Source organism: Papio anubis, chromosome 5, assembly GCF_008728515.1.
Source record: "Papio anubis isolate 15944 chromosome 5, Panubis1.0, whole genome shotgun sequence".
Classification (NCBI taxonomy): Eukaryota; Metazoa; Chordata; class Mammalia; order Primates; family Cercopithecidae; genus Papio; species Papio anubis.
Window position 1 is genome coordinate 88,439,758 of NC_044980.1, and position 27,460 is coordinate 88,467,217.

General features: G+C 36.6%; 2 protein-coding genes across 4 annotated transcripts in view; one reads left to right on the forward strand and one right to left on the reverse strand.

Annotated features, from left to right (window-relative positions):
* The window catches only part of TTC37 (tetratricopeptide repeat domain 37), a 91,356-nt gene extending 67,378 nt beyond the window's left edge, over positions 1-23,978 (reverse strand). Inside the window, exons 1-10 of one of the 3 annotated variants that reach the window (XM_021939557.2) lie at positions 23,869-23,977; positions 19,454-19,525; positions 17,134-17,287; positions 15,633-15,723; positions 11,408-11,551; positions 10,024-10,115; positions 9,516-9,591; positions 8,891-9,031; positions 5,287-5,385; positions 5,061-5,169 (exon numbers count right to left, since the gene is read on the reverse strand). In XM_021939557.2, the coding sequence (XP_021795249.1) occupies positions 5,061-5,169; positions 5,287-5,385; positions 8,891-9,031; positions 9,516-9,591; positions 10,024-10,115; positions 11,408-11,551; positions 15,633-15,722 (751 nt within the window). In that variant the 5' untranslated portion in view covers position 15,723; positions 17,134-17,287; positions 19,454-19,525; positions 23,869-23,977. Of the gene's footprint in view, positions 1-5,060; positions 5,170-5,286; positions 5,386-8,890; positions 9,032-9,515; positions 9,592-10,023; positions 10,116-11,407; positions 11,552-15,632; positions 15,724-17,133; positions 17,288-19,453; positions 22,471-23,868 lie in introns of those variants that run through there. The other 2 variants (XM_021939559.2, XM_021939558.2) reach the window with 2 other exon arrangements.
* Positions 23,979-24,006: 28 nt separating this feature from the next.
* The window catches only part of ARSK (arylsulfatase family member K), a 49,182-nt gene continuing 45,728 nt past the window's right edge, over positions 24,007-27,460 (forward strand). The window contains exon 1 of the mRNA XM_003899930.4: positions 24,007-24,337. Coding sequence (XP_003899979.1) covers positions 24,212-24,337 — 126 coding nt within the window. The 5' untranslated portion in view covers positions 24,007-24,211. The remainder of the gene's footprint in view (positions 24,338-27,460) is intronic.

The window sequence follows — 27,460 nt, forward strand, 5'->3', positions numbered from 1 at the left end:
TCCACAAATATGAATCCAAAAATAAATATGCCTAGTTCCATACACCCTATATCCTCCCAAGAAAACTAGCGGATTTTTCCCTTTTGATCCAGTGGTATTGTCTAAACTAGACATTGTCTGCACTATCACAATCACTTGGAAGACTTGTTAAAACACAGTCTGCTGAGCCCTATCCCTGAAGTTTATGGTTCAGTAGGTCTGTTTAAGACCTAAGAGTCTGCATTTCTAAGAAGTTACCAGGTGATGCTGATGCTACTGGTCCAGAGATCATACTTAAAGACCACAGTCTACAATATTTGCTAATGCCATATACCACCTTTACTATTAGTCTTATAACATGTATATTCTGCCTTTATTGCCTCTGTGGCTAAATGGTAACCTCTGGAGAGTAGAGACCAGCATGGCATCTGATACATGGTAGGTGTTCATTAAATTTTGTGATGACCCTTTAAAAATACCATCATGACTGATGTTCAAAAAGGCTTAGTCTGTTAATAGGTAACAGCTGAAAATTACTATAAAAAATTAAAAATCTTCACCATCCTAAAAAAAAAAAAAAAAAAAAAAAAGCTACCAAACTCTTACCTTTTATCTCTACCCATCTGAGTCTAAACACTCTTCCTCCATAGAAACACAGTTTATGACAGACTACCTTGACTACAAAAACTGCCTGTATTACAGGAAATATACCCAGGATGAAAATAGGAAAGAAAAATCATGCATCTCTCCAATGAACATCCATATTTAGGGTAGTTTAAACAACACACAGGTCATCAAAGTGTGGGTTGGTACATGAAAATAGTTTCCAAAAGGCTGAGATGAACATAAACGACTTTTAAAACAAGGTAAATCTTCCTAACATATTTCCTTTGCTAAAGCCTGGGAGCATAGCAATAAAAACAAAATAAGATTTGGGGAGACTATGTTCATGTTCGGCCCTGGGTAACAATTCTCTGCATATGACCGAGTGGCACTGAGAGGAATTCTCTATAGTGTTCTCAAAACTAGCAACAGTAATAACAACACTAATGATCTTTGTATAAAGAGACAAGGAATACTCCAGCTTCAACTTTCAATCCTTCTCTTCTTCATATTTATTCTTGTTGAGAATATTAGCTAAATAAATACCTTGGTGGAGGACAAAAACAGAGGAAATAGAATTCATTGCTTTTGAATTCTATTCATTGCAAATGAATAGAAAATTATTTACTTATCTGCTCTTTTTAACATTTAAAGGATTCTAAGGTTCCAGATTTAACAACTTTAAAACAGTCCGACAATATTATTTTTATTTCTCAAAAAAACAAGCCAGATTTGGGGCTAATGAATGTTAAAATTCCAAGGATAGAGGGTATTCTGAAGAGGTCCATGTTGGATGCTAAGTAATAACTATGAAATTCTGTTTCTTAAAGTTTACTACAAAAACAGTCGGTTTTTAAAAAATTCATTTCTTACATTCCAAAAAAACTATCTAATTTTTCTTTTAAATAAACCTAGCTTGAGAGGGGGAAAAAAAACCATGTACAATTTGGTGGCATTCATATCTTTATTTTCACCTGGATTTTCTACTAGTTTTAAAGCACAAAATCTTAAACCAGCTCTTTTCTGCTTGAATTTGAAGAACCAAGCTTTCTAATCCTCCCCCATTTCAGTAACAAAGTAAAATAAGATAAATAAAAAAGTCATTTAGCATGAAAAAAACATTTCAACAGATGACAACTGTGAAAGCCATTCACTACTTTTATATGAAGCTTTACAAACTGAGTCATTTTGAAAATGAATATTCAATTCTCAACAGGCAAAGCAGGACAAAGGAGAAAGAAATACATTTGTTCTCAGTGGAGGAGAACCCAGTAATTAACTGCTGTGAAGTAGCAAATTCTGTACATACTGAAGTACTTTGTGGGAGGGTGGCTCAGACTTCAGAGACCTTACAATTCTCAGAAGTTCTTAATACACTAAAGTTGGGTTTAGAGGAGCAGTAAAAAGAAAAAGCATAGCAACCCATTGTCCTACATTAACTATTGAACTTCCACCTCAAGCATACTACTTTACCTTGAAATATACCTAAACCTAAATTGCTCAATTCCACAAATTCCGGCAACCAACAATTCAGAAAGGAAAGAACTCTTCCCTGGTTTTACCATATGTGTAAATATCCACATATACTCTTTTCTGCTGTGATATAGACCTCCTTTTCTTTCCATTCTACATGATACAAATCTATAAGCTTACTCAAAAATTATTTTTTTTCATTTAAACCAAGACACTTTCTAATCAATCAGTATAATCCCTTCACTATCTATTTATTAGAGAACTTTGTCAACTACTGAATTTATGTGCAAAACTCTGTAGCCTATTTGTTGATCCTATTTTTTCTATTATTTTGTAGGCTTTTTAGAATATAAGGACAAGTCTACATTATAGTTACATTTATGCTTATTGAGAAAGCACTCCATTAGTCCTCAAAATAATTTTCAAAGTATTCACTGTGTCATTTGGCATGTGAGCAAGCCAAGACTGAGGTAATGGTGCAAACCATAAATAGCTGAATAAGAAATAAAGAGAAAAGAGTGAACACCAGCCATTAATTTTTCAATAACAACAGTAGCAGCAGAATAGGGAAAAATAATTGGTACCAGGGGCCATACAATAAAGAAAATCAGCCTACTTATCTTTGGAACACACTGAGTCTTACATTAAAATTGGAAGGATCTGGGTAATTTTGGAACTAAGCTTCCTATCAGGAAAAAAAACAAAAAAAAACAAAAAAAAACAAGACTTCATAAGTATGCTCCTTGTGCTTGGTGTAGCTCATCCTCCTCAGTCTCAGTGCAACACTCATAGTATTAACTAACTAACCTAGGAACTCTTTCTTCTTACACCACTCCTGCCAGGCAGCTATTGCAGTTCTTCTCCCACCCCTCTAACAGCTTACTGACCCCTCTGCGGGCTTCACTTTCTCATCCTACTACTCCCTAATGCACTTGGTCAAGTCTACTTTCCTTTGTATACCTGCCTTTTCCTATTCTTTCCCCATCACTGTAATCTAAGCTCTAATTCAATCACTTTCATTTAAAAAGATAGCCTTAATAAAAAGCCTCACAATCATAAACTCAGTTGGCTTAATCTGTCAAGACAGACCATAATAATCTTTCTGAAATGCTCTTTCCCTGTCATCTGCGCTGTTTCTCATCAAAGTCCACCTTCTTCTCTGCCCTCATCCCTTCTCTTTCTCCACTTACTCCCTTTCCCTTTTTCATCTCTTTCCCTCCAAGCCAGCCAGCATTGCCCAAAGTATAGTTCTCAGTATTTTTCCCTTTAGTCCTCCTCTGATGGCAACCATTCCATGTCATTTTCACCTACATGCAAATTACTTCCAAACCATATGTCTACCCTTAGTATCGATCTCTCATCTGCAAATCACTGATGGGCATTTCCCATTGACTACCCCCTTAACATCTCTCAATAACCTACATTTCATACAAATCACCAGGCCATATTGAGCCAACTTTTCAGAAGAGGTGAAAGTTAAAATTGATATTTGCCTCTTTCCCTCTACGAAATCACTTTCATTTTTTCATTCATCTGTTCCTTTCTATCATCACTATCATACTCCTCATTCATTCAAACCTAGTGTCACTTAGTCTACTGGAGCTAGTCCACCTTCTATACAGCCTGTCCTGCACACCATGTTAGTTTAAGACTTTATACTCCGCTCACTATACTTTTTATGTTCTCTTTCTCCTTATGGCAGTAAAAAGCACTCTCCTAAATCTATCTTTGACTCAGTTAAAGTAAGGCAAAGGGCATCTGCTTCCACCAAAACCAGAGCTGAAGGTAACAGTGTTTTTTCATTCAGACACCAGGAAAAAAAAAACAAAAAAGTAAAAGAGGACTTAAAAGGAGAGTTAAAGTGAGGAGAACTGAGATAGGTGCAATGGTCATTTTCTACCAAGGAATTTTCCTTCACAGTTATCTCTAGCAGTAGTTTTCAACCCTTTTTTCACTATGACACATGTAAGGGTCATTCATATACAAAGCATTCTCACGTATATACTCATTTAACAACAAAGTGAAAAAAATTAAATGGATTAGTAAAGCTCCGCAATAACTGACAATCACTACCACACTGGTGTATGTACTAATACTTCTATTTCAGTGACTGACTTCTGTGAACTTGTTCACCTCAAGAGAATACAGACATGAAATTCAGGTTATTAAAAAAAAAAAAAAAATGTATTCAGCACAGATACTGACCAAAAGGAAAGAGGCTGGTGGGAAAAACCAATATAGCCAACCTCTTGTAAACTGGTGGACTACCACTCCTGGACACAAGACATCCACAGCTACAGTTCTGCCAACTCCCAGCAAGCTAGTTGTCATCACTTCTCTCTTCCCCGCAAAGAAAGTACATGAAGATACAAGAGCATGAAGCATACACAGAGACAAATTCTCCCACTTGAATTTGCTCTATTTCATTAAAAAAGGAGATTCAGGAATGTAATTACTTTATAATATTACAGTATTCATAACAATGTTCTTATGACACTGTGATATAACATCAACACTGAGGCAGCTAAACTTTCCAAAAATCCTTTCTGTGATATTTATAGCTCTGTGTAATAGAGCCTGACCTACTTAGCCAAAATATATCTTAGTTATTTCTTCCACTATACTAAGCAAAACCTATTTTACCATTCCTAAAAAATGCACCCAGCTCCACATCTCTGCTCATGCCAGCTGGAGTACATTTCTCCTACTCCTGTTTATCTAGTATCTATAAAAAAATTCAAGACGCCCTCCAATTCCCACCATTAAAAAGATTTCACTGATCAACAATATATCTGGCAACTCATAATTCTTCTGTATTACTGTACTTTCCTATATTTATTAGACTTTTCATGTACACAAAGACTACACATTATACTTCCTTTTATGTTCAGAAACACAGAAACAACACCTTAAACATGGTAGACACTAAAACATGTTTTGATTAATACCATCACTCACATAATCACACACCTCTAGGACACACGCTATAATAAAGAAGAAATTACCTGATTCAATTAAATGCAAACAAAGCACTTCTAAGGGATACTGTACAGTAGGATAGATGTTTATCATTCCTTCACAGGCCTTCTTCAATCTAGCAGTCTCATGAGGCAACTTGAAAATATAAAAGCAAAATACACTACATTCTAGTAGTAGTAAAATGTATTTATGAACACTTTCCTAATTAGAAATACATACAAGTCACATTAGACATTTAAAAAATCAACTTACTTTGGATAAACTCTGAATGAAATGCTTATAAAGCACTTGGTGATCTTCACTAGGAATCTTATCTGATAATCCCAGTGCATTCTCAAAAGCAGTTAAAAGCTGAAACAAATACAAAAGCTATCATCTGTATCATACTTAAATGACAAATGATTAAATGTATAAGACTCTCCTACACAAACTACACCTTCAAGTAACTGCAAATGTATTCTACAGTCTGACTCTGACAACTCCAATGAGGAAAAAAATGTATATGCAAGTTTTGGAATGTATTCTAACTCCAACTGGCCAGCAAACTGCACTGAACTGGTAAGTAACAACTATGCATTAACAACATTAATTTAACAAAACACACTTCCCAGTGCCTGCTGTCTCCTACAAAGTAGTCAACCAGAGTATAGTCTTATATGCTAGCATAGCTGCTACTGCTCACGTATCATTTTTAAAACAATTCTTCTGAAATCACTAGCATGTTCTTTGAAATATCTTCAATGATAGCAAATCTTCAACCTTTAAAAAATAGTTAAAAAGTTAGGTGACACTTTTGGCAAAAGAAAAGCAGAGATATGACTGAACTGAAATGAAACCACTTCTCTTATGCAGTATTAGCTGACTCTGAAGAACATTCCATCACTTCTCTTATGCAATATTAACTGACTTTGAAGGCCAACAGGCCTTCTAAATATGTCTTGAATAAGAACAGAATACTAGAATCCAAGGTAAGTGGTATAAAGGACTTCACACCACTCAGTTGGCTACACATTCTGCATTTTAAAATGAATACTCATGACTTAATACCAAAAAGTCACAATGTAGTTCAATATCTCAAATTTTCTTTGGAAAGTATGGTATAAAGTCTATATATATAAGTAAAAATTTGCTGCCCTGATAAAGTTAACAATCTTACAGAGAAGGAACATAGCTCAAAACAGTCTAGCATAAAAGATTTTTTAAAATAGTAATAAAATTATTCCAAATGAAAAATCTGTGATACATTTTTTTCTAAATACTCGGTATTCAAGGTAACAATAAATCCCCCCATTCTTTTATCTATTATTAACAGTTAGAAATCAATTCTTAAAATCATAAGTACAATTAATTCTCTGTCATGGAGGAGGGTAGGATAGACAATCCAAAAAGTTACTTTACTTATTTGGGAATGTGTTTGATATTCTGGTAACCTACACTATTTTAAGGAAAATAATGAAGTTACATTATGATATTATACAATTTAAGAGAAACTGCTAAGCTACCTAATTTTGTCACTGCTCAATTCTTTCCACAACTGAATATATGCACAGATAAATCATGTTATCACACACAAAAAAGAAATCTTATTCTCATATTTTTATCCCCAGCTCTTAGGACACTGCCTGACACATAATAGGTAGTCAATAAATATTTTCTGAATAAACAAATTAATGAGTGAACAAATGAACACATATACAAATAAATGAACTTCCTATCCTATATAGGGCCTATATTTGTTTATTTAAAAATTCCACTCAATATAACAAGTGTACATTAAGTAGTTATTTACTATAATAAGAAATTAAGTTGACTTTTAAAATTACAAATAAAAAAAGGAGAATGATAGATATATTTTCCAAATGTGGCTCAAAACCAAATTTTTTTTAGTCTTTCAAAAAATTCTTTTCAATTACTTTAAAATCTGCACCATAAAGACTTTTTTTCTAGGCATAAATACTCTAAATATTAAATATAAATACTCTAAACAGTGGAATTGTTAAACCTCAAAGTAATTCAGTACTCTTAGTTCAGAAGTGTAAAGAAACACACCTTTAAAGGTACCACTTTTTAGACACCATAAGCAGTTTTGTGAAAGTCAATTTTCAGTTTATTTTTTATAGTGATTAAGTTACTGATGTATTGCAGATTCTTATGAACACAAGGGAATGAAATTCTGATACCATGAGTACCAATTCCACTCCATCCAGACTCCGCATGAGACTACAGGCCAATAATTCTGACTTTATCTAGAAGAGCCTCTATGAATTTAAAATTATACATTTACAAAATACCTAGTCTAACATATAATCCTTTTTTTTTTTTTTGAGCATCCATTGAATCATCATTGAATGTACTATTTCCAAGGTAATTCATGTACTAATATCCAGAATCTATAAGGAACTTAAACAAATTAGCAAGAAAAAAACAACAATCCCATCAAAAAGTTGGCTAAGGATATGAATAGAAAATTCTCAAAAGAAGATACACAAATGGTTGACAAACATATGAAAAAATGTTCAACATCACTAACGATCAGGGAAATGTAAATCAAAACCACAATGCGATACCACCTTACTCCTGCAAGAATGGCCATAATCAAAAAAATAAAAAAATAGATGTTGGTGTGGATGAGGTAAAAAGGAAACACTTCTACATTGCTGGTGGGAGTGTAAACTAGTACAACCATTACAGAAAACAGTGTGGAGACTCCTTAAAGAACTAAAAGTAGGCTAGGTTCGGTGGCTCATGCCTGTAATCCCAACATTTTGGGAGGCTGAAGTGGGCAGGTCACTTGAGGTCAGGAGTTCGAGATCAGCCTGGCCAACATGGTGAAACCCCATCTCTACTAAAAACACAAAAATTAGTCAGGCATCGTGGCACATGCCTGTAATCCCAGCTACTTGTGAGCCTGAGGCAGGAGAATTGTTTGAACCTAGAAGGCAGAGGTCGCAGTGAGCCAAGATTGTACCACTGCACTCCAGCCTGGGTGACAGTGACACTCTGCCTCAAAAAAAAAAAAAAAAAAAAAAGAACTAAAAGTAGAACTACTATTTGATCCAGCAATCCCTCTACTAGGTATCTACCTGGAGGAAAAGAAGTCATTATACAAAAAAGATACTTGCACATGCATGTTGATAGCAGCACAAGTCACAACTACAAAAATACAGAACTAGCCCAAATGCCCATCAATCAACGAGTGGATAAAGAAATTGTGATATATATATATACACACACAGACACACACACACACACACACAATGAAATACTACTCAGCTATAAAAAGGAATGAATTAATGGCATTCGCAGCAACCTGGATGGAACTAGAGAATATTATTCTAAGTGAAGTAACTCAGGAATGAAAAACCAAACATCATATGTTCTCACTCATAAGTGAACATATGAATAGAACATTGTATGTTCTCACTGTAAGTTATGAAGACACAAAGGCATAAGAATAATACAATAGACTTTGGGAATTTGGGTGAGGGTGAGGAATAAAAGACTATAAATTGGGTTCAGTGTACACTACTCGGGTGACAGGTGCACCAAAATCTCACAAATCACTACTAAAGAACTTACTCATGACCAAATACCACCTGTGCCCCAAAACCCTATGAAAATTAAACATAAAAAAAAACTCCATAAAAAGAAATAAACTCAATAAAAAACGAGCAATGATGTGAACACACACTTCACCAAAGAAAATACACAGGTGCAAATAAACACATGAAAAGATGCTCAACATTACTAGGGAAATGGAAATTAAAATGACAATGATCAATTATGTTTCTATTTTCTAAATTCAATTAAATGATCAATTTTCATGAACAAACTTGAGGAATAAATGAGTCAATACCATTTGCTGAGTTTCATTATTCTGGTCCTCCGTACTTTCAGCCAGGAACTGAGTCAATTTTCTCCATAGTTGATGAAGCTCTTGGTTGTCTGCACCTTCTTCCTGCCGTGTTTTTATCAACTTGTGCCATGTTCGAGCCACCTATTAAAGAAGGAGATTTTAAAGTATTTTGTCCAAAATGTAAAAATGTCAATAAACATGTAAAATCTGCAAATAAAAACATTTTTATCAATTAATATATAAAAATCGCAAAAGCATAGAATCCCATCTATTTTTATTTTATTTTACTTTATTTTATTTTTTTGAGATGGAGTTTCGCTCCTGTTGCCCAGGCTGGAGTGCAATGACACAATCTCGGCTTACCATAACCTCCACCTCCTGGGTTGAAGCAATTCTCCTGCCTCAGCCTCCTGAGTAGCTGGGATTACAGGCATGCACCACCATGCCCAGCTAATTTTGTATTTTTAGTAGAGACAGGGTTTCTCCATGTTGGTCTGACTGGTCTCGAACTCCCGACCTCAGGTGATCTGCCTGCCTCAGCCTCCCAAAGTGCTGGGACTACAGGTGTGAGTCACTGCGCCCAGCCCATCTATTATTAAAAGAAGTCAGAAAATCATTCACCAACCTCTAGGTGTTTCTTTTCTTGGTAATATAGATCCACAAGTTTCTTGCAGACATCACACCACTTCTGTTTGTCAACACTTAGAACAAAACAAAACACACACACACAAAAGGATTTTTGAATCTGATTGATAAAAATAACCAAGGACTTAAAACACTAAAATTTAAGTATTCCAATAATAATTTCAGGTACTATTTTAAATTAGAACATATCTTCTTTCATACTACAGTACAATTTTCTAAAATGAGCTCCTCATAAAAAAGAAAAGGTCTAAGAAGTATTATCTTCTATTATATTGACCGAAAATAATATCAAAGTTCCAAAATTAGTCAGTCCTCTTACTAGTAGTGTTTTGATTCTACTTCAATCACAAAAGATTCTGTGACAAATGTTTGAAAGAAAAAAGCCTCCCAATTCCCAGTAAATGTTGGAATACTTCTATATGAATTTTAATCAGTTTATTAAAATTCAAGCTTTGAAAGAAACTGGCCTTTCCTCATACATTTCTTACCTTTCATAAAGATCCAGGAGCTTTTGGTAAACACCAGGTAAGTCATCCTTAGCATTTATGTGATTATATTTCTCATACAAGTTTGCTAACCCCTAAAAGAAGAAGTACTCATGATTATTCTTTTTCCTAAAACATTTGCTGTTCTCACATTCATTTATTTTGCCAAATAATATGATAATCTATAAAGATTATTTATGAAAAAGATTATAATTTACAAATGAAATGATCTGTCTGGGATTTGCCTCTAAATATAATAACTGGGGGTCTGAGGGCACAGGTAAAGTGGATATTGTTGAGTATGGGTGACAGGAATAAAGAGGGATACCATTCCCTTTTCTTTTGAAAATTGATTTGAAGTGCTTCACAATAATAAATACTTTTAATGGCTATTTTACAATCTTCCCATCTAAGATTACTATAAGACACTATTTTTTTTTTTAATTTCAGCATGTGTTTTAAAGTGTTTTATTGCAATATCATTGACATATAAAAATTGTTTATTTTTAAGGTATACAACTTGATATTTTGATATATGTATTCACTGTGAAATGACAACCATAATCAAGCTAACTAGCATAACCATGCTACGTAATAGCATTACCATTGGTGGAGAGGGTGAGGGAGGTGAGAAGATTTAATTTTAAGATCTATGTGACAATACTTTTATATGATATAACCAAACAAACAAAAAAAATCAAGTAGTCTGTGAAAATTGTCATTTTTGCTTTAAAGAAGGATCAGATATCCTAAACCACTCAGTCCATTATAAAAGCATCAATTTCTCTAAGTGTGTTACCAGATACCCTCAAGTTCTTATTCACATGAACCTAAGACAAACAGGTTCATACTCTCCAGGGCCTACAACATTAAATTCATCAGTTTCAAAGGTGTGATTGAGATACCAAACAAAGTTATTAAATGGGAAAAAGTTGGAGAATCTAAGTAAAAACATTAAGGCCACTAAGTAAGAAAAAAGAATTTAACTTGCATTCAAAGATAGAAACATTAAACATTTTTATATTATTTTATTTTTCGGAAACATTAAAAAAACATTTCTTTTTCCTCAGGTAAGCATAAAGAATGATATTATGGCCAAGTCTTTTATATGCACATATAACTAAAGTAGAGATTTATATTTGAGTGCTCACATTTGAAATAATCTATTAGGTAGGATGTTAAATAGTGTTAAACAACATCCTTCGCACCACTTTTTTTCTAAACTAACTTTTAGGTTTAGAAAACCAATAAATTTAAATTTTTTCTTACATGGGGCAAATGTAGGTTTAAATGCTTAGTTTAGTGTTGAAACCTGTATTTTGAAAAATGTAAAAAAAAAAAAAAATTTCATTCCCATAATACAGAAAAAAAATTTTTTTCTACATACCTGCCAAGCTAATAATTGGTCTGGCTCTAATTCAGCAGCTTTCTTATAGGCACTCTGGGCCTGATCAGGTTGTTCTAGTTCAGCTGCAGCAACACCAATAAAAACCCAGGCATTATAGTTATTTTTCTCTTGTTTTAACACTGTCTGATTTCAAAAAAAAAATAAAAGAGCAAGTCAGTAAATTTTGGAAGCAAATGAACTAACAATAACAGAAAGTCTACTTATGAGTCAGGAAATCCGTATCTACCACTAACAGGGCAAACTTCAGAATGCCATTTAACCTATCTGGTTTCAGTTTCCTCAGGGGAAGGAGCTGGACTGTATGAGTGACCATAATGGCTTTGAAATAACAGATGGTTTTTTTTAAAGCTGCCCAAGTCATACTGACACCTCCACCAAATGCCTCCCCATGCTCTTTGACAATACTGGGTATAAAAAGAACAGTAACTACTCAGTCATCCTGCCTGTCTCCATACTGCTACTGGTCAAACTCACAAAACTGTTCTCCATCTCATTTCACTTAATCATACTCCATCTCATTTCACTTCATTTCCTTCACCATGATAGTTTCCCCATATTAGACACATGGATTTTTCTCGAGGTTATAGACTAGGAAAGTAGATTCACCCCGATGTGACTATACCAAATATGTTCAAAATAAATAGTGGCAATGAATGTTTACATTCATTGCAACACATGCCACCTGGAATAAAAATCATATGTAGAGATAATTGCTTTCAGAAATAACAACTACTTGCTAAGGTAAAATAAAATAGCTTGAAGCAGTTAGCAAGTATATTCTAGGGAAAGAAAAACAAAACCAGTAGCTAAAATGAAATTAAATTCTTAAGGTTTTACATTATTCTAGAGAAAATAAGAATATTTCCATGAGTTAAGCCAGTCATATTATTTGACTTGAGTGCATCCACATAACACTTCTAATAATCTGTCCCTAATATGCAGTACAAGTTCCATTCTATCTGTGAACACACTGATTACACAAATTGGGTCATTCTTGTCACCTGACTAAGTCAGGGTAAAGGGAACACCAGGGAAAAAGGCACTCAGGCCTCATAGCACCTGCTCCAAGATTTAAATTTTCCAAAAGCCCAGCTGCGGAGAGGGCCTGCTGTAACCCTAAGATTAGTTTTCCCCAGTAGCTGCCATGACTCTAAGTCTAGTTTTACCTACCATCCTCACTCACCAATCAGAGCCTGCCAGCTCCCAAAAGCTTCTCTAGTACCAGTGAGCTTTCTTTCAAAATAATACACAACATTTTTCTTTCCAATAAAATGGCCAACCTTCTCTTTGTTCTTCAGACATACAAAAGACCACTTAGCCTGTGTGCATATGCCCGAAATTGCAATTCTTGCTTCCCAAAATAAAATTCAATTTAAATATTCGTGTCTCTATTTATTTTGACTTCAACATAATAATGCTGCCTCCTAACAAACCACAACAATGATGCAACTACCAAAGTTAAGCTCTAAACACTGGCGCCTTATTAATGCTTATGTTCCCAACACCAGCTACAATGGCTGGCACTTAACTGCTGAACAAAATGCAATAGTCAACCAGCAGTTAGTTAAATACCGACTATCTGCCTCATGACCAGATTCTTTTCAGAATCTGAAATGGATGTTTAAGAAAATAATTATCGGCTGGGCGCAGTGGCTCACGCCTGTAATCCCAGCACTTCAGGAGGCCGAGGTGGGCGGATCACCAGGTCAGGAGATGGAAACCATCCTGGCTAACACGGTGACACCCAGTCTCCACTAAAAATATAAAAAATTTGCCAGGTGTGGTGTTGGGCGCCTGCAGTCCCAGCTAGTCGGGAGGCTGAGGCGTGAACCCGGGAGGCGGAGCTTGCAGTGAGCCGAGATCGCGCCACTGCACTCCATCCAGCCTCGGCCACAGAGTGAGACTCCGTCTCAAAAAAAAAAAAAAAAAAAAAAGATTTATCACCAATGTGGTGAAAGCAGGTATGAGATTCTGAAAGAACACAGAGAAAAAAGTACGGAACTCTGCACAAACTGGAGAAGGCTTCCCTGAAGAGATACTCATATCATGTGATAAAGAGCCAAAGGCAGACAAGGTGATGATCAGACAAACCCACAGGAAATGCAACATTCCTTTACTCAAAAATGCATTCAGTCTCAACCAATATTCTGGGTTACTGCACATTAGTAATCAGGCATTTAGAACTGATCAGCTATCCATCTGCATTTTCTAATTGGGTCTCTCTAGTATAAATTATTAACTATTTGGTGTAATTCGTATCTGAATTTTGCAGAAAGCCTACAGAAAGAAGACAACTATGGTGGTGCTGTATATAATAACTGAAACATGCATCCATTAGATAAACCTAGTGCTGAAGGAAACAGCCCTTTCTTCCCTTCTTGTACTCCATCCACAACCTGTCCCCACTTGGAACACACGGCCTACCTTCTTCTAAATCAAGATGAATAGTATCATGGCCTTGCATCCCTGCTAGGCTCCATCAGTCACCACCAGAAACTTAAACCTCACAAGGGTATCCTTTATCTGTTTACTCCTTAGACTCATCCTCATATTGCCATGTATACCCCCCAGTCTGGCCAAATTCCCTCCCTACCACTCTCCTAAATTCTTCATTGTGCCCTCTGAAACTCCCAATCTGGATCAGCCAAGTTCCCTCCATATTTTTAACCTTTCTTTTAACCACACCAAGTTCTGCCTCAATGAAAACATGGCTAATTCCCCTACAGATCCTACAGATTGCAGTTGACTTCTTTTACAGCTCACATGCCACAGGCCTAGGAGATGAGAAGCGGCTTCTCCTCGCTCGCACTGTCACCTACAGTCCTCTTCTGCTCCTTCCTCCTTCAGCAACCCCACTGCCTTTGAAGCTCAGGCCATCCAACTATACTACTAAAAACAGCCTTCGTGTTGCTACAGTCTACCAACTTCCTAACTCCCCTTTCCTTCAGTGAAAATTCTGTATCCTTCTTTTCCACCTCAGTGCCTGTATTCATTCTAACCTTCATGTTGACGTCCCATTGAACACTCTGGCCTCTCAGTTACGTGACCTCCACGCTACTCACCCATCCAAAATCTGAATTTCCAGCACGGTACTCATCTGCTCCTCTCCTACCGTCCCAGGTCAATTACTGTAGTGGACCCATGGTAACAAATCTTTAACCTTTGATTTCTCTAATTTTTTCTATCCTAACCCCTTTTTCCATTGCCTATCAGCCCACTTCTCATTTCTCATTCCTCCTTACCCAGCTTAGACTCCAGGACTCACCACTGTCATCAATCCCTTGTCATCACAACCTCAACTTCTTTGCATGTCTTTCCTCTCATCTTTCTCTCCATCCACACTTGAACCCCATCATGCCCATCTCCAAACCTGGGAAGCTGAATACGAAGAGAGAAAACTACAGCGGAGTTCATTAATTTCACTTTAATAGCTGGAAACTTCAAATGGGCAATCACTAGGGCCTGCTAATCTTTCCAGTCCTTACTAGCATGTTTGTTTTCCCACCAAGAAAAAAAAAAGAAAGAAGCTATTTCATACCTTCTTTTATCTCAAATCTCCTAACCAAGTCTTCTCCCAGTCTCATCTTATACTTCGCCAAGAAAATAGAAGCCATTCGAGAAGAAAGCTTTTCCCATCACCAAATCTACAAGCCCAACACTGTATGATGGGCAGCTATCTTCTCTCCTGCTAAGATGGAAGAAGGATTAAAGGGCTCCCTCAAGCTCTGGATCCCAGAGTGTCTCTCACCTACTGATGACTTCACTCCTACCACTACCCTCTGTCTCTCCCCTGAGTCCAATTTCTCCCTCTGAATGGAAACATTTCCATCAACATAAAAATAAGCTTTATAATCTTGATTCTCTCATCCATAAACCAAATAGAAAAAGAACACTAACATGCCATTAAAAAATGAAAACTTTAAGATACAGTAGCATTCCACGATACAACCATCAAAAGACATTTATGGGATATTCAGGTTTTCAGAACTTGGTTTTGGTAAGTTACCAATACAGAGAAACTTAAGTTTGGCAGAGGTAGTTTATCCTGCTAATGGGAAGCTAAATGTCTAACCATTCTAATGGTTCTACTAAATGGCCTTACCCCTTTTGTTGTTTGGACAGTAAATAATTCACATATTACAAATCAACAATGTTTATAAATGGGCAACATACTTTTATTGTGGAAGAAAAGAATACTGGTTACCTTACAGTGTTTCAAAGCTTCTTTGTATTCTTTGTTTCTGATTGCATCTCTAGCACTTTTTAGAGCAGTCTTCACTTCCTTGCTGGACATTCTGTCAAGGCAGAAAGCCTGAGTGAATTTACAGTAATACCTACCCACCAGTAAAGGTTCCAACAAACTTAGTCATCTGGAAAGGGAACCTGGAAAGAGAAAAGACTCCTTCTATCTGGAACAGTCTTCCCTCTAGCATATACACAGTTTATTCCTTAACCTCTTCAGATTTGTACTCAAATGTCATTTCCTCAATGAAACCCTCCCTCTACATGCTATTTTAACATTTTAATCTTGCCATCCCCCTACTCTCAACAACCCAGTATTTCCTGAACCCCTTTCATTGCTTTATTTTTCTTGAAAGCATTTGTCACATTTAATATACCATATATTCTACTTATTTATCCTATTTATTTTCTGGGTCCCAACCCCCACAAGAATGTAAGTTCTATGCAGGCAAGAATTTTTTTTTTTCACTGCCGCATCCATAGAACCTAGTATCTTACAAATTACAGATGATCAATTAATAAGTGTTGAAATTGAGTTATATTTTATTTATATCCATTCTCCATATATTTTGGCTAAAATACAAATGATCTTGTTGATCAGAACTCAAAATACATACCAATCTCAATCCAACTCTCCCACTCTATACAAAGTAAGATCCAGTAGAATAAGCCCAAGTCACAGATCAAACACCAACACAAATAATTTCAGTGACTGTGATACGAAAGTTTAAGAAAGCATTGTTTTAATGCTAGTTTCTGTGAAACATAAATCAGGATATTAACTTTCTTCACAATAAGGATTACTGTAGGATTATTACCCATACTTTCTCTAAAGAAAAACAATGTTTAAACTTGAATGGAAGCAATGGATAATGCAAAAGGGTTGTACACTAATTTCAGTCATAAGAAGATATTTTAATTAGTAGATAATTTCTTCATTTAATCTTAAGATATATTAATTTTAAATAAATTAGCATATTTTAAGATTTCACAATTTATTCTGGCTTACCTGTAAACAAGTCTAATTCAATCATAATTCAATGTTGAAAAAAAGAAACATTTGTATTTTCTGTCAGTTCCTCTAATCTCATAGAAAGGTAAAACAAAGCTGGGGTAAATATTAAGTATTTATAGGTTTCAGATGCTCAAGGGAGTAAAATGTACCAAAAAGATGAATCACTGACATGGTAAACTGACAGTCCTTTATATCCAAAGAAGAAGCTAACACAGAAGTATGAGACCAAAGAAGTTTGAGAAGTTAGATATATATTTTTTAATCTTTTTGACTTAAAAAAATGTTAGGATTCAAAATAATAGAAAAATTAAGATACCATAAAATCAATTTATCTACAGCTAGAACCAGATTTCCTAAATAGGCAGATAAGTAACTTTTTTGCCGAGTTATAATAATTATATAATTTAAAGCACCATATTTCATATGTTCTTGATTTAGAAACTACTACCTTATCTGAAATTATCTTGGTATATATTTACAGGTGAAACCTTCAGAACTTTTTTTGTAGTTTGCAAATCTTGATTGGAGTAGGTAACAAATTTCAATGCTGATTTCACAATTTTCTCAAACCAGTTTCCTTTGGTTAAAAAAACCCCTGCAGACTAAAAAGAAGAAAATAACATCAAGGATGATGACAACTGATCTAGACCAATAAAAAGAGACAAAAAGAGGTACTCAAGTAAAAAAATCAAAAGATGTCCAAGTTGAAAAGGAACAAAAACAGTCTCAAATTAAAAACAAACAGAAGACCACAACCATTACATAAGGAGGAAGTTCACCATCTCTTCTATCACCCAACATTCAAGAGGGCACGTATACAAACAAGGTAGAACCAACCACTACTAAACTACATGCAGCCCCAAGCTATTTGCTATGCATGATATAAAAAATATATAAAGAATATAATCTAAATCAAGAGAAAGACTTAAGACATATAAGTCATTCAGTAATCAAATGCTAAACTAAGGGTAATGAGTGGAAGTGCAATAGGAATTTAGAGGAGGAAAGGTGTGTGGCGTGATGTTATTAACAGCTATTATTAATAGAAGAAGACAAGACTTAAGAATGGAGGGAAGAAGGAAAATTGCTCTACTCAGAGGCAAATGCATTAGCAAAGTGAAAGAAGTGAGAATGAGTTGTGATAAGTATAGGAAACAGTGAGAAAGCCATGCTGAATGGATCAGAAGGGACTTATTAAAGAAGAGAAGAAAATTAGGTTGGATAGGTCAAACAGAGCCTCAGATTACAGATTCTGAAAGTCAAAGACAAGTATGAACTAAAATACAGCAGCAAACAGGAAGCCATTAGGAATTTTTAAGTAGGTTGTTTCTAAAGACCACTATATAGAAACAAATACCATTTTTCTCTTGGTAATCAATTCTAATATTAAATATCCTTCAGTATCTGTGTGTCTCCATATGTAATTACAATTCTTCATGCTACAATGGAATCCTCTATTCTTCTCTTCCAATTCCTTCTTCATTTGATGCAACATTTAACATAATACGCTAGCACTGAGGTCCTCTCTCACTCATGCATACACACATATATGTATGTACGTAAGTTTCAGAAGGTTAATTTCTAAAAAGACAAAATAATCTGCCCCTTTTCAACTCTAAAAGCTACTTCCTTCTTTTTTTGGGAGAGGTGGGGTGGAAGGGAAAGGTCCATTCACCAACTTTCTAAACAAACCCTTATTGAGATCCAACCACCCACTAGGTACCACTTAAACTCATTTTCCTTCCAAGGGTAAAAACCTACTACCCGAAATGATTCCCTGTAACCCCATGCTCCTCTATTTTGGATATTTCCCTTGATTCTAAGGATTTCTAACATTTCAAAGAAACACCTAGCTCTCTTGCAAGAGAGGGAGATGTCTTTAACATTCTTCCACAACACAACTCCCTATTAATTCTTCCCTCTTATACCTCTCCTCCCACTTTTCTTCTCAATCTCAACTGACTTTTTTTAAACAAGAGTATTCATTTTGTACGTTTTCACTCAATTTTTTCTATTACCAACCCAAAATATATATATATATTTTTGAGATGGGAGTCTCGCTCCGTCCCCCAGGCTGGAGTGCAGTGGCGCGATCTGGCTCACTGCAAGCTCCGCCTCCCGGGTTTACGCCATTCTCCTGCCTCAGCCTCCAGAGTAGCTGGGACTACAGGCGCCCGCCACTGCGCCCAGCTAATTTTTTGTATTTTTAGTAGAGACGAGGTTTTACCGTGGTCTCGATCTCCTGACCTTGTGATCCGCCTGCCTCGGCCTCACAAAGTGCTGGGATTACAGGCGTGAGCCACCGCGCCAGGCCAACCCAAAATATTTTTATCCGACATAAATCAAGCATAAAAAGTGGCAACAATGGCACTTAAAAAGAGTTAGAAAGTGACAGTCATGCCATAAAGGCAATGATATTCCTCAAAGACAACATATATAGGTAAGTGAACTGATATGTCCTACTGTCCCGAGTTGAGGCTATGAAACCTTAAATAATATTCCAATATGCTCATATAAAGATTCCACAAAGCTAAAACAACAATAACAATAAATAGTAATGATAATGATAATGGAAGCTAATTACAGAAAGGAAAAAAATGATACCTTTAAATCTAATAACAAAAGGTATTTTGTGATGACCCATAGTCTGACATTAAAAAAAAAACAAAAACCTATGCCATTAAATCTTTCTTCTGAAAGGAATGAGTAAAAACAATCATGAAGTAAAAATAGATTCCAATTTATTATTTAGCATTCTAGACACTTACCTTTCACCTATTATTACTACCTCTATATTCTTCCCGAATTGAATTTCAGATTGTTCCTTACCCATTTTCCATCTAAATTAAATAAAAACAAGTATGAGACAGTCATATAAAAAGGATGACACCCACAACCCAAAACCTTCTAAACTTTTTAAAGCATCAGATTCAATTTTCATAATTCATAATTTAAAACATGAGAAATAATTATGTACGATTTTTAGTATTTGTATTCTTTCCCAGAGAGACACTAATCTTAATCTCCAAATTTCTAAATTGGTCTAAACTATATTCCTAGGGTCTCAGATGATAAAAGGAAACTTCTATAAGAGATCAGAAGGATTTTGAAAAATCATTTCAGAAACCCAAAATACACTGATGTCAATATAAAAAATGGAGCCAAAAAAGAGTATCTACTATTTCTGTGCCATTTTTGCGTTGAATCAAGGACATCTACAGACAACTAAGGGTACTTATTTACACCCAATTTGCAGCCTAATTATATTAGAATAGAACTTTGTTCTAAGGAACACAAGGAGTATAATATAATACAATTATATTAGTTCGTAATCTAATGAAAACAGAGAAAAATTTTTAATGTTAATAATGCATTTAAATAGTCATTAAAAATAGTAACACAACTAACTACACATCTACAAGTTCTAAGAATATTTTGATAGCATCCCTGAAGTGGCTTCTGTCAAACAAAAAATAATCTAGAATGGTCCCTGGAGAGAATGGAGGTGGTTTTGAAAAGTTGAATAAAGTGAAAAAAACATGCTACTTCAGAACTAGGAAGTAAACAATGTTTAGGTGAGGCAGGTAGGGATGAACAAGGAATAAAAAGTTTCCCTAACCAAAACACTCATTAGTAATCTACCTAAATAGAAGTATAAGTTCAACAGTAAAAAGTCTTACTGGTAAGAAAAGAAAGTATAGTAATCCAAACAATGTTTAGGAAAGTAAGATAATAGTTAAAAAAGAAAAAAAAGTACCAACCTGACTATTTCACTGGCTTCTTTAGCCCTGGTAACACTTGGCTGCCCTCCTCATCCAATCTAGTTTTAACTTATCACTGAGTCACTTCAGCTCTGTTCTTACAAAATACCCTAGATCCTGTCAGCCCCGTTACTCTGTCATATCCACCCACCAAGGCTTACCCTGGTTGAGAGTGAGCTTAGGAAATCAAATAGATCTAGGATCAAAGCCATTAAGCCTTGGGTACCTGACTTCATTACTCAAAGCCCATTTCCTCACTGGTAAAGTAAGAATTGCATCACTTACCTGACATAAACATAGATGGAGTACTTGGACATAATCTATACTAATAATGTCCTATCTACTGTTATTCGCTCAATCAACTTCACTACTTGCCATTCCTAAAACAACTAGTGTGATAACTCAGTTACAAATTTTCTCTACACATTCAAAATCCCCAACCCTCTCTGCAACCTCCTTCTTCCTTGCTCTCTCAAGAAGTAAACTTCTTACCTATACAAATGACCCCTGACTTACAAATGGCTGAACTTACAATTTTTTGACTTTAGGATGTGCTTATCAGGATATTAAATGCATTTTGACTTACAATATTTTCAAGTTAAAATGGGTTTATCGTGGTGTAACCCCATCATAAGTCAAGAAGCATCTGTATTCCTCAAAAGACAGCTATCATCAAACATGAGTATCCTCTTCAAATTAGTTACTACACTACATGAATACTAGAGTACAGCCTACAACAGGGATCACTTCCTCCTCCAAACCACTTATTAACTGAGCTACTCAACTGCAACTTAACAAATATTATTTTTATTATCTTATATAGACATAACCTGTCTCCCAATTCAATAAATTCTTAGATGTAGGTCTTATATTTTCAGAGCTTCTTAGATACCCAACACTTACTGAATAATACATATTCAATAAAGAGCTAATGATCTTCCAGCTTCCAAAGCTTACCAGTGTTAACAAAAAACTGAGTGACTGAGGGAAGTGTCTCAATCAGTAGAGGTTTATCGAGTCACACTTTGAGGACGCTCCTGGGGAAAAACAAGCCCACAGAAGCATCTGTGACCCGCACTTTCCAAAGAGGGCTTTGGGAACTCAGTATTCTAGGGGAGAGCATACAGGAGTGAAAAACGGTGGGAGGGAAGTAGGCAGTGAGGCAAATGGTTACATTCTCCTGAGTACCTTTTCTGATAGCATAGTTACTGATTAGCAAAAATGTTATATGTTCACAAAAGAGTAAGCAAAACAATGAGGGAACCTGAAATTATGAGAACTAGCTGAAGAAACTGGGGACTAGGAAAAAAATAAATGGTGGAGAGGGAGTGAGGGGAAGGACTGTTGAAAGAGAGAGATTATCCATGTAAAAGTGAAGAAAAATGAACTAATGAATGGTTAAAAATAGAGGAAGATTAACTTCAACTTAAAATAGGAACTTTTAATGAGACCTATTTAAATGTGGAATGAGGCGTTCAGTGGAAGTGCTTCCCATCGCTGGAGATGAAAAAGCACAGGCTGAACAATCCACTCAGCAGGAATGATTTAGGATAAACTGAATGTCAGATGGGAAGTAGGACTAGAAGCCTCTTAGATTCTTCCAGCACAATGTCTCTAAGGCTCTAAAATATCTGTCTTGCTCCAAATCACTGCAGCACCCGCTCCTATTGACACTGCCAAGGGGAGAAAGAAGAAAAAGATGTATTCTTGTAATTCTGTCATCAGAGTACATATCCTGTGGAAACAAGGCTGTAGAGAGTAAGTACAGTTTATGGAATCAGACACAAAGTTAAATATAACTTTTATGAATTCAAATGTCAGTCAATATTGTCACCATGGTAGAAAATACATCCTACATTCCAAATTAACTCAAAACAAATTTGTGTTTATGAGGGAGTCCACTTGTATCACCTTCCACACTGTATTATTATTTCATGTATGCTAGGTTTTGCTTCCCTGAAGTCTAACCTCGTGTAAACCGAGACTATTGTTTAGGTTCTTTTTTTTTTTTTTTTTTTTTTTTTTTTTGAGACAGAGTTTTGCTCTTGTTGCCCAGGCTGGAGTGCATTGGTGTGATCTCGGCTCACTGCAACCTCCGCCTTGTGGGTTCAAGCGATTCTCCTGCCTCAGCCTCCCGAGTAGCTGGGATTACAGGCGCCCGCCACCACGCCCGGTATTTTGTGTATTTTTTGTAAAGACGGGGTTTCACCATGTTGGCCAGGCTGGTCTCAAACTCCTGACCTTAGGTGATCCGTCCGTCTCGGCCTTCCAAAGTGCTGGGATTACAGGCGTGAGCCACCGCGCCCAACACTGTTTACATTTTTGCGTGACCCGCAGATCTTTATCACGCTGCTTCAGTAACAATTCTGCTACACTAACAGATAAACTCAGTAGACTGTCAAGAAATTTTGTAATTAACTGCAGACAGAGCATTTAGTGAGTTACGGCACAGACTCTTCAATTTTCAGTCGTGCTCTGACTGGCTCCCTGTGTAATCTCAGGTCAGTCATTTAACCTCTCTAAGCCTGTTTTCCTATCTGCAATATGGTGAAAGTGAGGATCATGGAAAATATTCCATATAAAAGTACCTGGCATGCAGTAGATGCTCAGTAAATGCTTAGTGTAACGCTCAGCACCTAAGTGTCATGTGAGTATTAAATAAATCTGTTCCTTATTACAATTATCTTATGCAAAAAAAAAAAAAAAACCTGCCAGATACTAGCATTCAGTTGAATTATGTTAAGTAAGTAGTACAACTCCTCTTTTTACTGTCAGAATATTAAAACTACTAGTGTGATGTGCAAATTATATACTCGAAACTAGATACTGAAATTGGAATTTGGCTTTGGGACAGAAATCTTCTTCTTCCAGAACTCTCCAAAGGAATTCAACAGTCAAAAGAGACCGGTTTTTATTCTGCAGCAAAACAATGATATTCTGAACCTACGCCAACTAACTGAATACGTCGCAGAGCCCATTTCCCCCTCCAGTTTCCCTTGTCTCCTTTGCTCTCTGAAGGCAAGGAACAGCTATGCTTTCCCCCGCCTACAGCCTGAAACTTCTTACTAGGCCCCGCTCCTCGTCCCATGAGAGCACAGTAAATCCTGACTGCACAGGGTAAGAGAAGCTATAAGATGAGACAGACTAGAGATTTCCCTGGGAAGGTATTCGAGGGGCTCTAAGGTATTCACGGCGCACCTGAGGCGGTCCACCCAGAGGCCCCACAAGGAACCGCCCTATTGAACTTAAGTGACAGCCGCGCCGCCACCTCATCGCCGCCCAGTTCACGCTCTCGCCGAACACTCAGTCACGCTTGCGCGGCCCAAAACGAAGAGCCCCAGCCCCGATCCTTTCTTTCGCTAAGTACCATTTCAATCGCCTTTATGATCCCTTGTGCAAAAGCGACAGAGATCCGAACCCACCTGGGACAGAGGATCCTCTTCTACAAATGCCGAGTCTGCAATGAGAGCGCATGCGCCTTTCCCAGGAATCATTCACGTGACTGGAAATGGTTGGGTTCTGATTTGCTCGGTATTTGATTAAAAAGCCTTAATGTGGGTAAAAGCGGGGATTTCTCTGTTGCGCATGTGCGCGCTCTCAGCCTGATGGGAGTTGTAGTTCTGCGGGTGAAGCCCGACGTTACTATCAAGAAACCAAACTGCAAGCTCTGGGAGTTGTTCGCTGTCCCTACCCTGCTCTGCCAGGGAGAGAACGCCAGAGGGAGGCGGCTGGCCCGGCGACAGGCTCTCAAAACCGCTACCAGCGATGCTACTGCTGTGGGTGTCGCTGGTCGCAGTCTCGGCGCTAGCGGTACAGGCCCCCGGAGCAGGGGAGCAGAGGCGGGGAGCAGCCAAAGTGCCCAACGTGGTGCTGGTCGTAAGCGACTCCTTTGTAAGTACCGCGAGGCAGGGGAGGGGCCCCCGCTAGGGACCAGAGACCTCCCCGCCGCCGCCTGTGCTGCAAGCTTTGGGTAGCAGAACCTGAGACATTTTCAAACACCTTTCACCCCGATGCAAAGAAAGAAATACATTTTATGTGAGGCCCCGTGTACTCACAAGCACACCACATACCTATGCAGGCATGTAAAACAATAGTGAAATACTGAAAACATCTTTGCAGATTTTTTTTTTTTTAATACTGACCTCGATTCGCTAAATTATTTTACCACTACTAATGAACTTTCAGTCCATACCCCGGTTTGGTTTAATTGTGTGGTAAAATAACATTCTGCATCTCCATAAAAGCGTGTTAGCTTTCCAAAAGTCATTTCCCAGTTCACCTCAAGTTTGCAGGAATTCATGTTTGGGTGAGAAGTGAAGAAAGTTTATTTTTATTATCCAGGTTTGTGATAATCCTGTAAGTGCTGATTCAAATGGAGTCGTTGGTATAACTTGATTCACTCCCCCGTATTCCAGAAAAATTTTGCGTGTGTGTGTGTTGGTAATGTGGCCGAATCCCAAACTTAAACAGTTTCTGAAACTTTCCCAAGCCAAAGGTGCTACTGTCAACCTTACCGAAGCTTTTAGGATGATACATGTTTTAAAAAGTGCTGCTTAGACAATTGTTTGGTTATTAATTGTAATATTAGTTTATTATCACTCGGTGTTACTGTGGTCACACAGAGGTTGGTGTTAAGCATATCTGGCACTAAAGAGTGTTTGCAATCATATGTTGTATTCCCTTTCTCATAGATTAACCCGTGATGATTAAAATTGCATAGTCTGGATGTGCCCATGAGATTTTTTGAAAATATTAAAGTTATCTTTGTGATTTAAACTTAGAGAATGGGCGGTACTGGAAATTGACTAGATGGCATTTTATTACAGAGTGATCTTGTAATCAAAGACAAATGAAGGAAGCAGGATTGTGCAGAGGAGAAGCTGAATTTTGTTGCTATCTTATTATGACAGTTCTCAAAACTAATATGGTGCTTCAGAGCTGCTTTCCAGTTGGAGTGAGGGGAACAGACCTTTCTACCTGCATGTTGGATGGCCACTGATTGTGGGCTGCTCCTAGAATGGGGCATGATGTTGGGCAAAGCAGCTGTCTTCAGCAGAGGCAATTGTTCATTCCTAAAAGGGAATTCGGATGTGGATCACAACATCCCAGAAACTTCCAAAGATGACTGAGATATTTAGGTTTGTTACTTCTTTAGTATAGTATGAATGCATAGATTTTTCTATATTTGCTTACATTTTTGGCATTCACATACTTGTTAGTATTCAAAGTGTCCTATCTTTGGCCAGTGGAAGCCCCTTCAGGTGGTTCTGAGTCCTTTTGACCCATCCCCATTAGTATTTGACAGCTTGCTTTAACAGAGTTCAGTGTCCACAATGCGTATTTCCTGCCCCATCTTGTATTTAGAGACCACAATCTGAGTGTTAGGGTTTTCATTGCATCTAGACCTTTCCAGTGGACAAATCTGGAAAGTACATATATTTTAGAAAGAGAAAAATAAATTGTGAGATTATACTGATACTTTCCATTCAAATTTATGAGTTCATTCTTTAATTTTTATACTTATATCTTTTTTGTCTTATGCCAAATATTTTGGTCTAAACACATTAATACAATTACTTATTAGCTTTTTCCAAACATATAATATGTATATATCAATGTGTTTGAAAATAAGACAGTAATATTACTAGAAATAATGCTAGTCCTGAGTGGAGCTTACAGTTTCTTTGAAGTTTTTGTTTTAGGTGTATTCAACTATATAGTAAAAAGATTGGTCTTTAAACTTAAAATAATTCCTCTGTCTATGATTATACCAGTTTGGTATGCTGTTAGATTCTTGACACTGATTTATCATTTCTAAAACTCTACAGGCTAAGATAGAGCAGTTGAGCTGATAATAATTGTAGGAAGAAGATAGCACATTTGTTTTACATTCAGGATAACAACGCAAGAGCTTTGCAGACCGACTCCCAAGAAAACAAGCAAAACAAATGAAAACACTTTATACATAAAAACTATTAAATATTTGAAACATTTAAAGTGTCTGGAAATTGTCCTAAGGGCATACACCAAATGAAGAAACATTTATTCAAGAAAATCCACTAAAACTTGGTAAGAACAGCAAGAAGAGTCTGTGGCAGTGAACTATGGCTTTGACAGAGGTTTCACTCACGTGGGTGTGGCCAAGAAGATAGGATTCCTCCCCACAGCTCCCAATGACTGGTTATCATATCTCACTAGAAGGGACAGGCTGTGAGGATTTCTCATCTTCTCCTAATCCAAGTTGGAGAGGTTAAATTCCTAATGAATGCAGCTGATAAGTTGAGGGCTCCCTTACTTCAGTCAGCCCCCACTTACAGGACAGAGGCTTTATGCCATGTGCGGAAGCTTGAGAATACTAGAACCCTCATTGCCCTGGCCCTAGCTCTGAGGTAGGACAGAGGTTCCATACCAGGAGAGACAAGCTGAGAAGACCAAACAAGCTTCTGCAAAGCAAGCAGAATGGAGGAAATAATAAGGAATAGAGCAGAAATTAAGGAAACAGAGGATGGAAAAATAGTAGAGAAAATCAATGAGACAAAAAATTGGTTCTTAGACAAAATCAGCAAAATTGACAAACTAGCTATGCTGAACAAGAAAAAAGACAAAAGAGCTAGATTACTAAAATCATGAAAGAGAATGGATACATTACCTTAAGAAATAAAAGAATTACAAGGGAATACTTACATATAACAACTGTATATCATCAAATTAGATAACTTAAATGAAATGGACAAATTGCTAGGAAGGCAAAAACTACTGAAACTGACTCAAGAAGAAATAGGCAATCTGAATAGACCTATAAGAAGTAAAGAGAGTAAACTGGTAATTTTAAAACTACCAACAAAGAAAAGCACAGACCCAAACAGTTTCACTGATAAATTCTACCAAATACTTAAAGAATAATTAATATTAATTCTTCATCTCCTCTTCCAAAAATTAGGAGAGAACACTTCCAAACTATAAGACTAGTTTGACCAGGCGCAGTGGCTCACATCTGTAATCTCAGCACTTTGG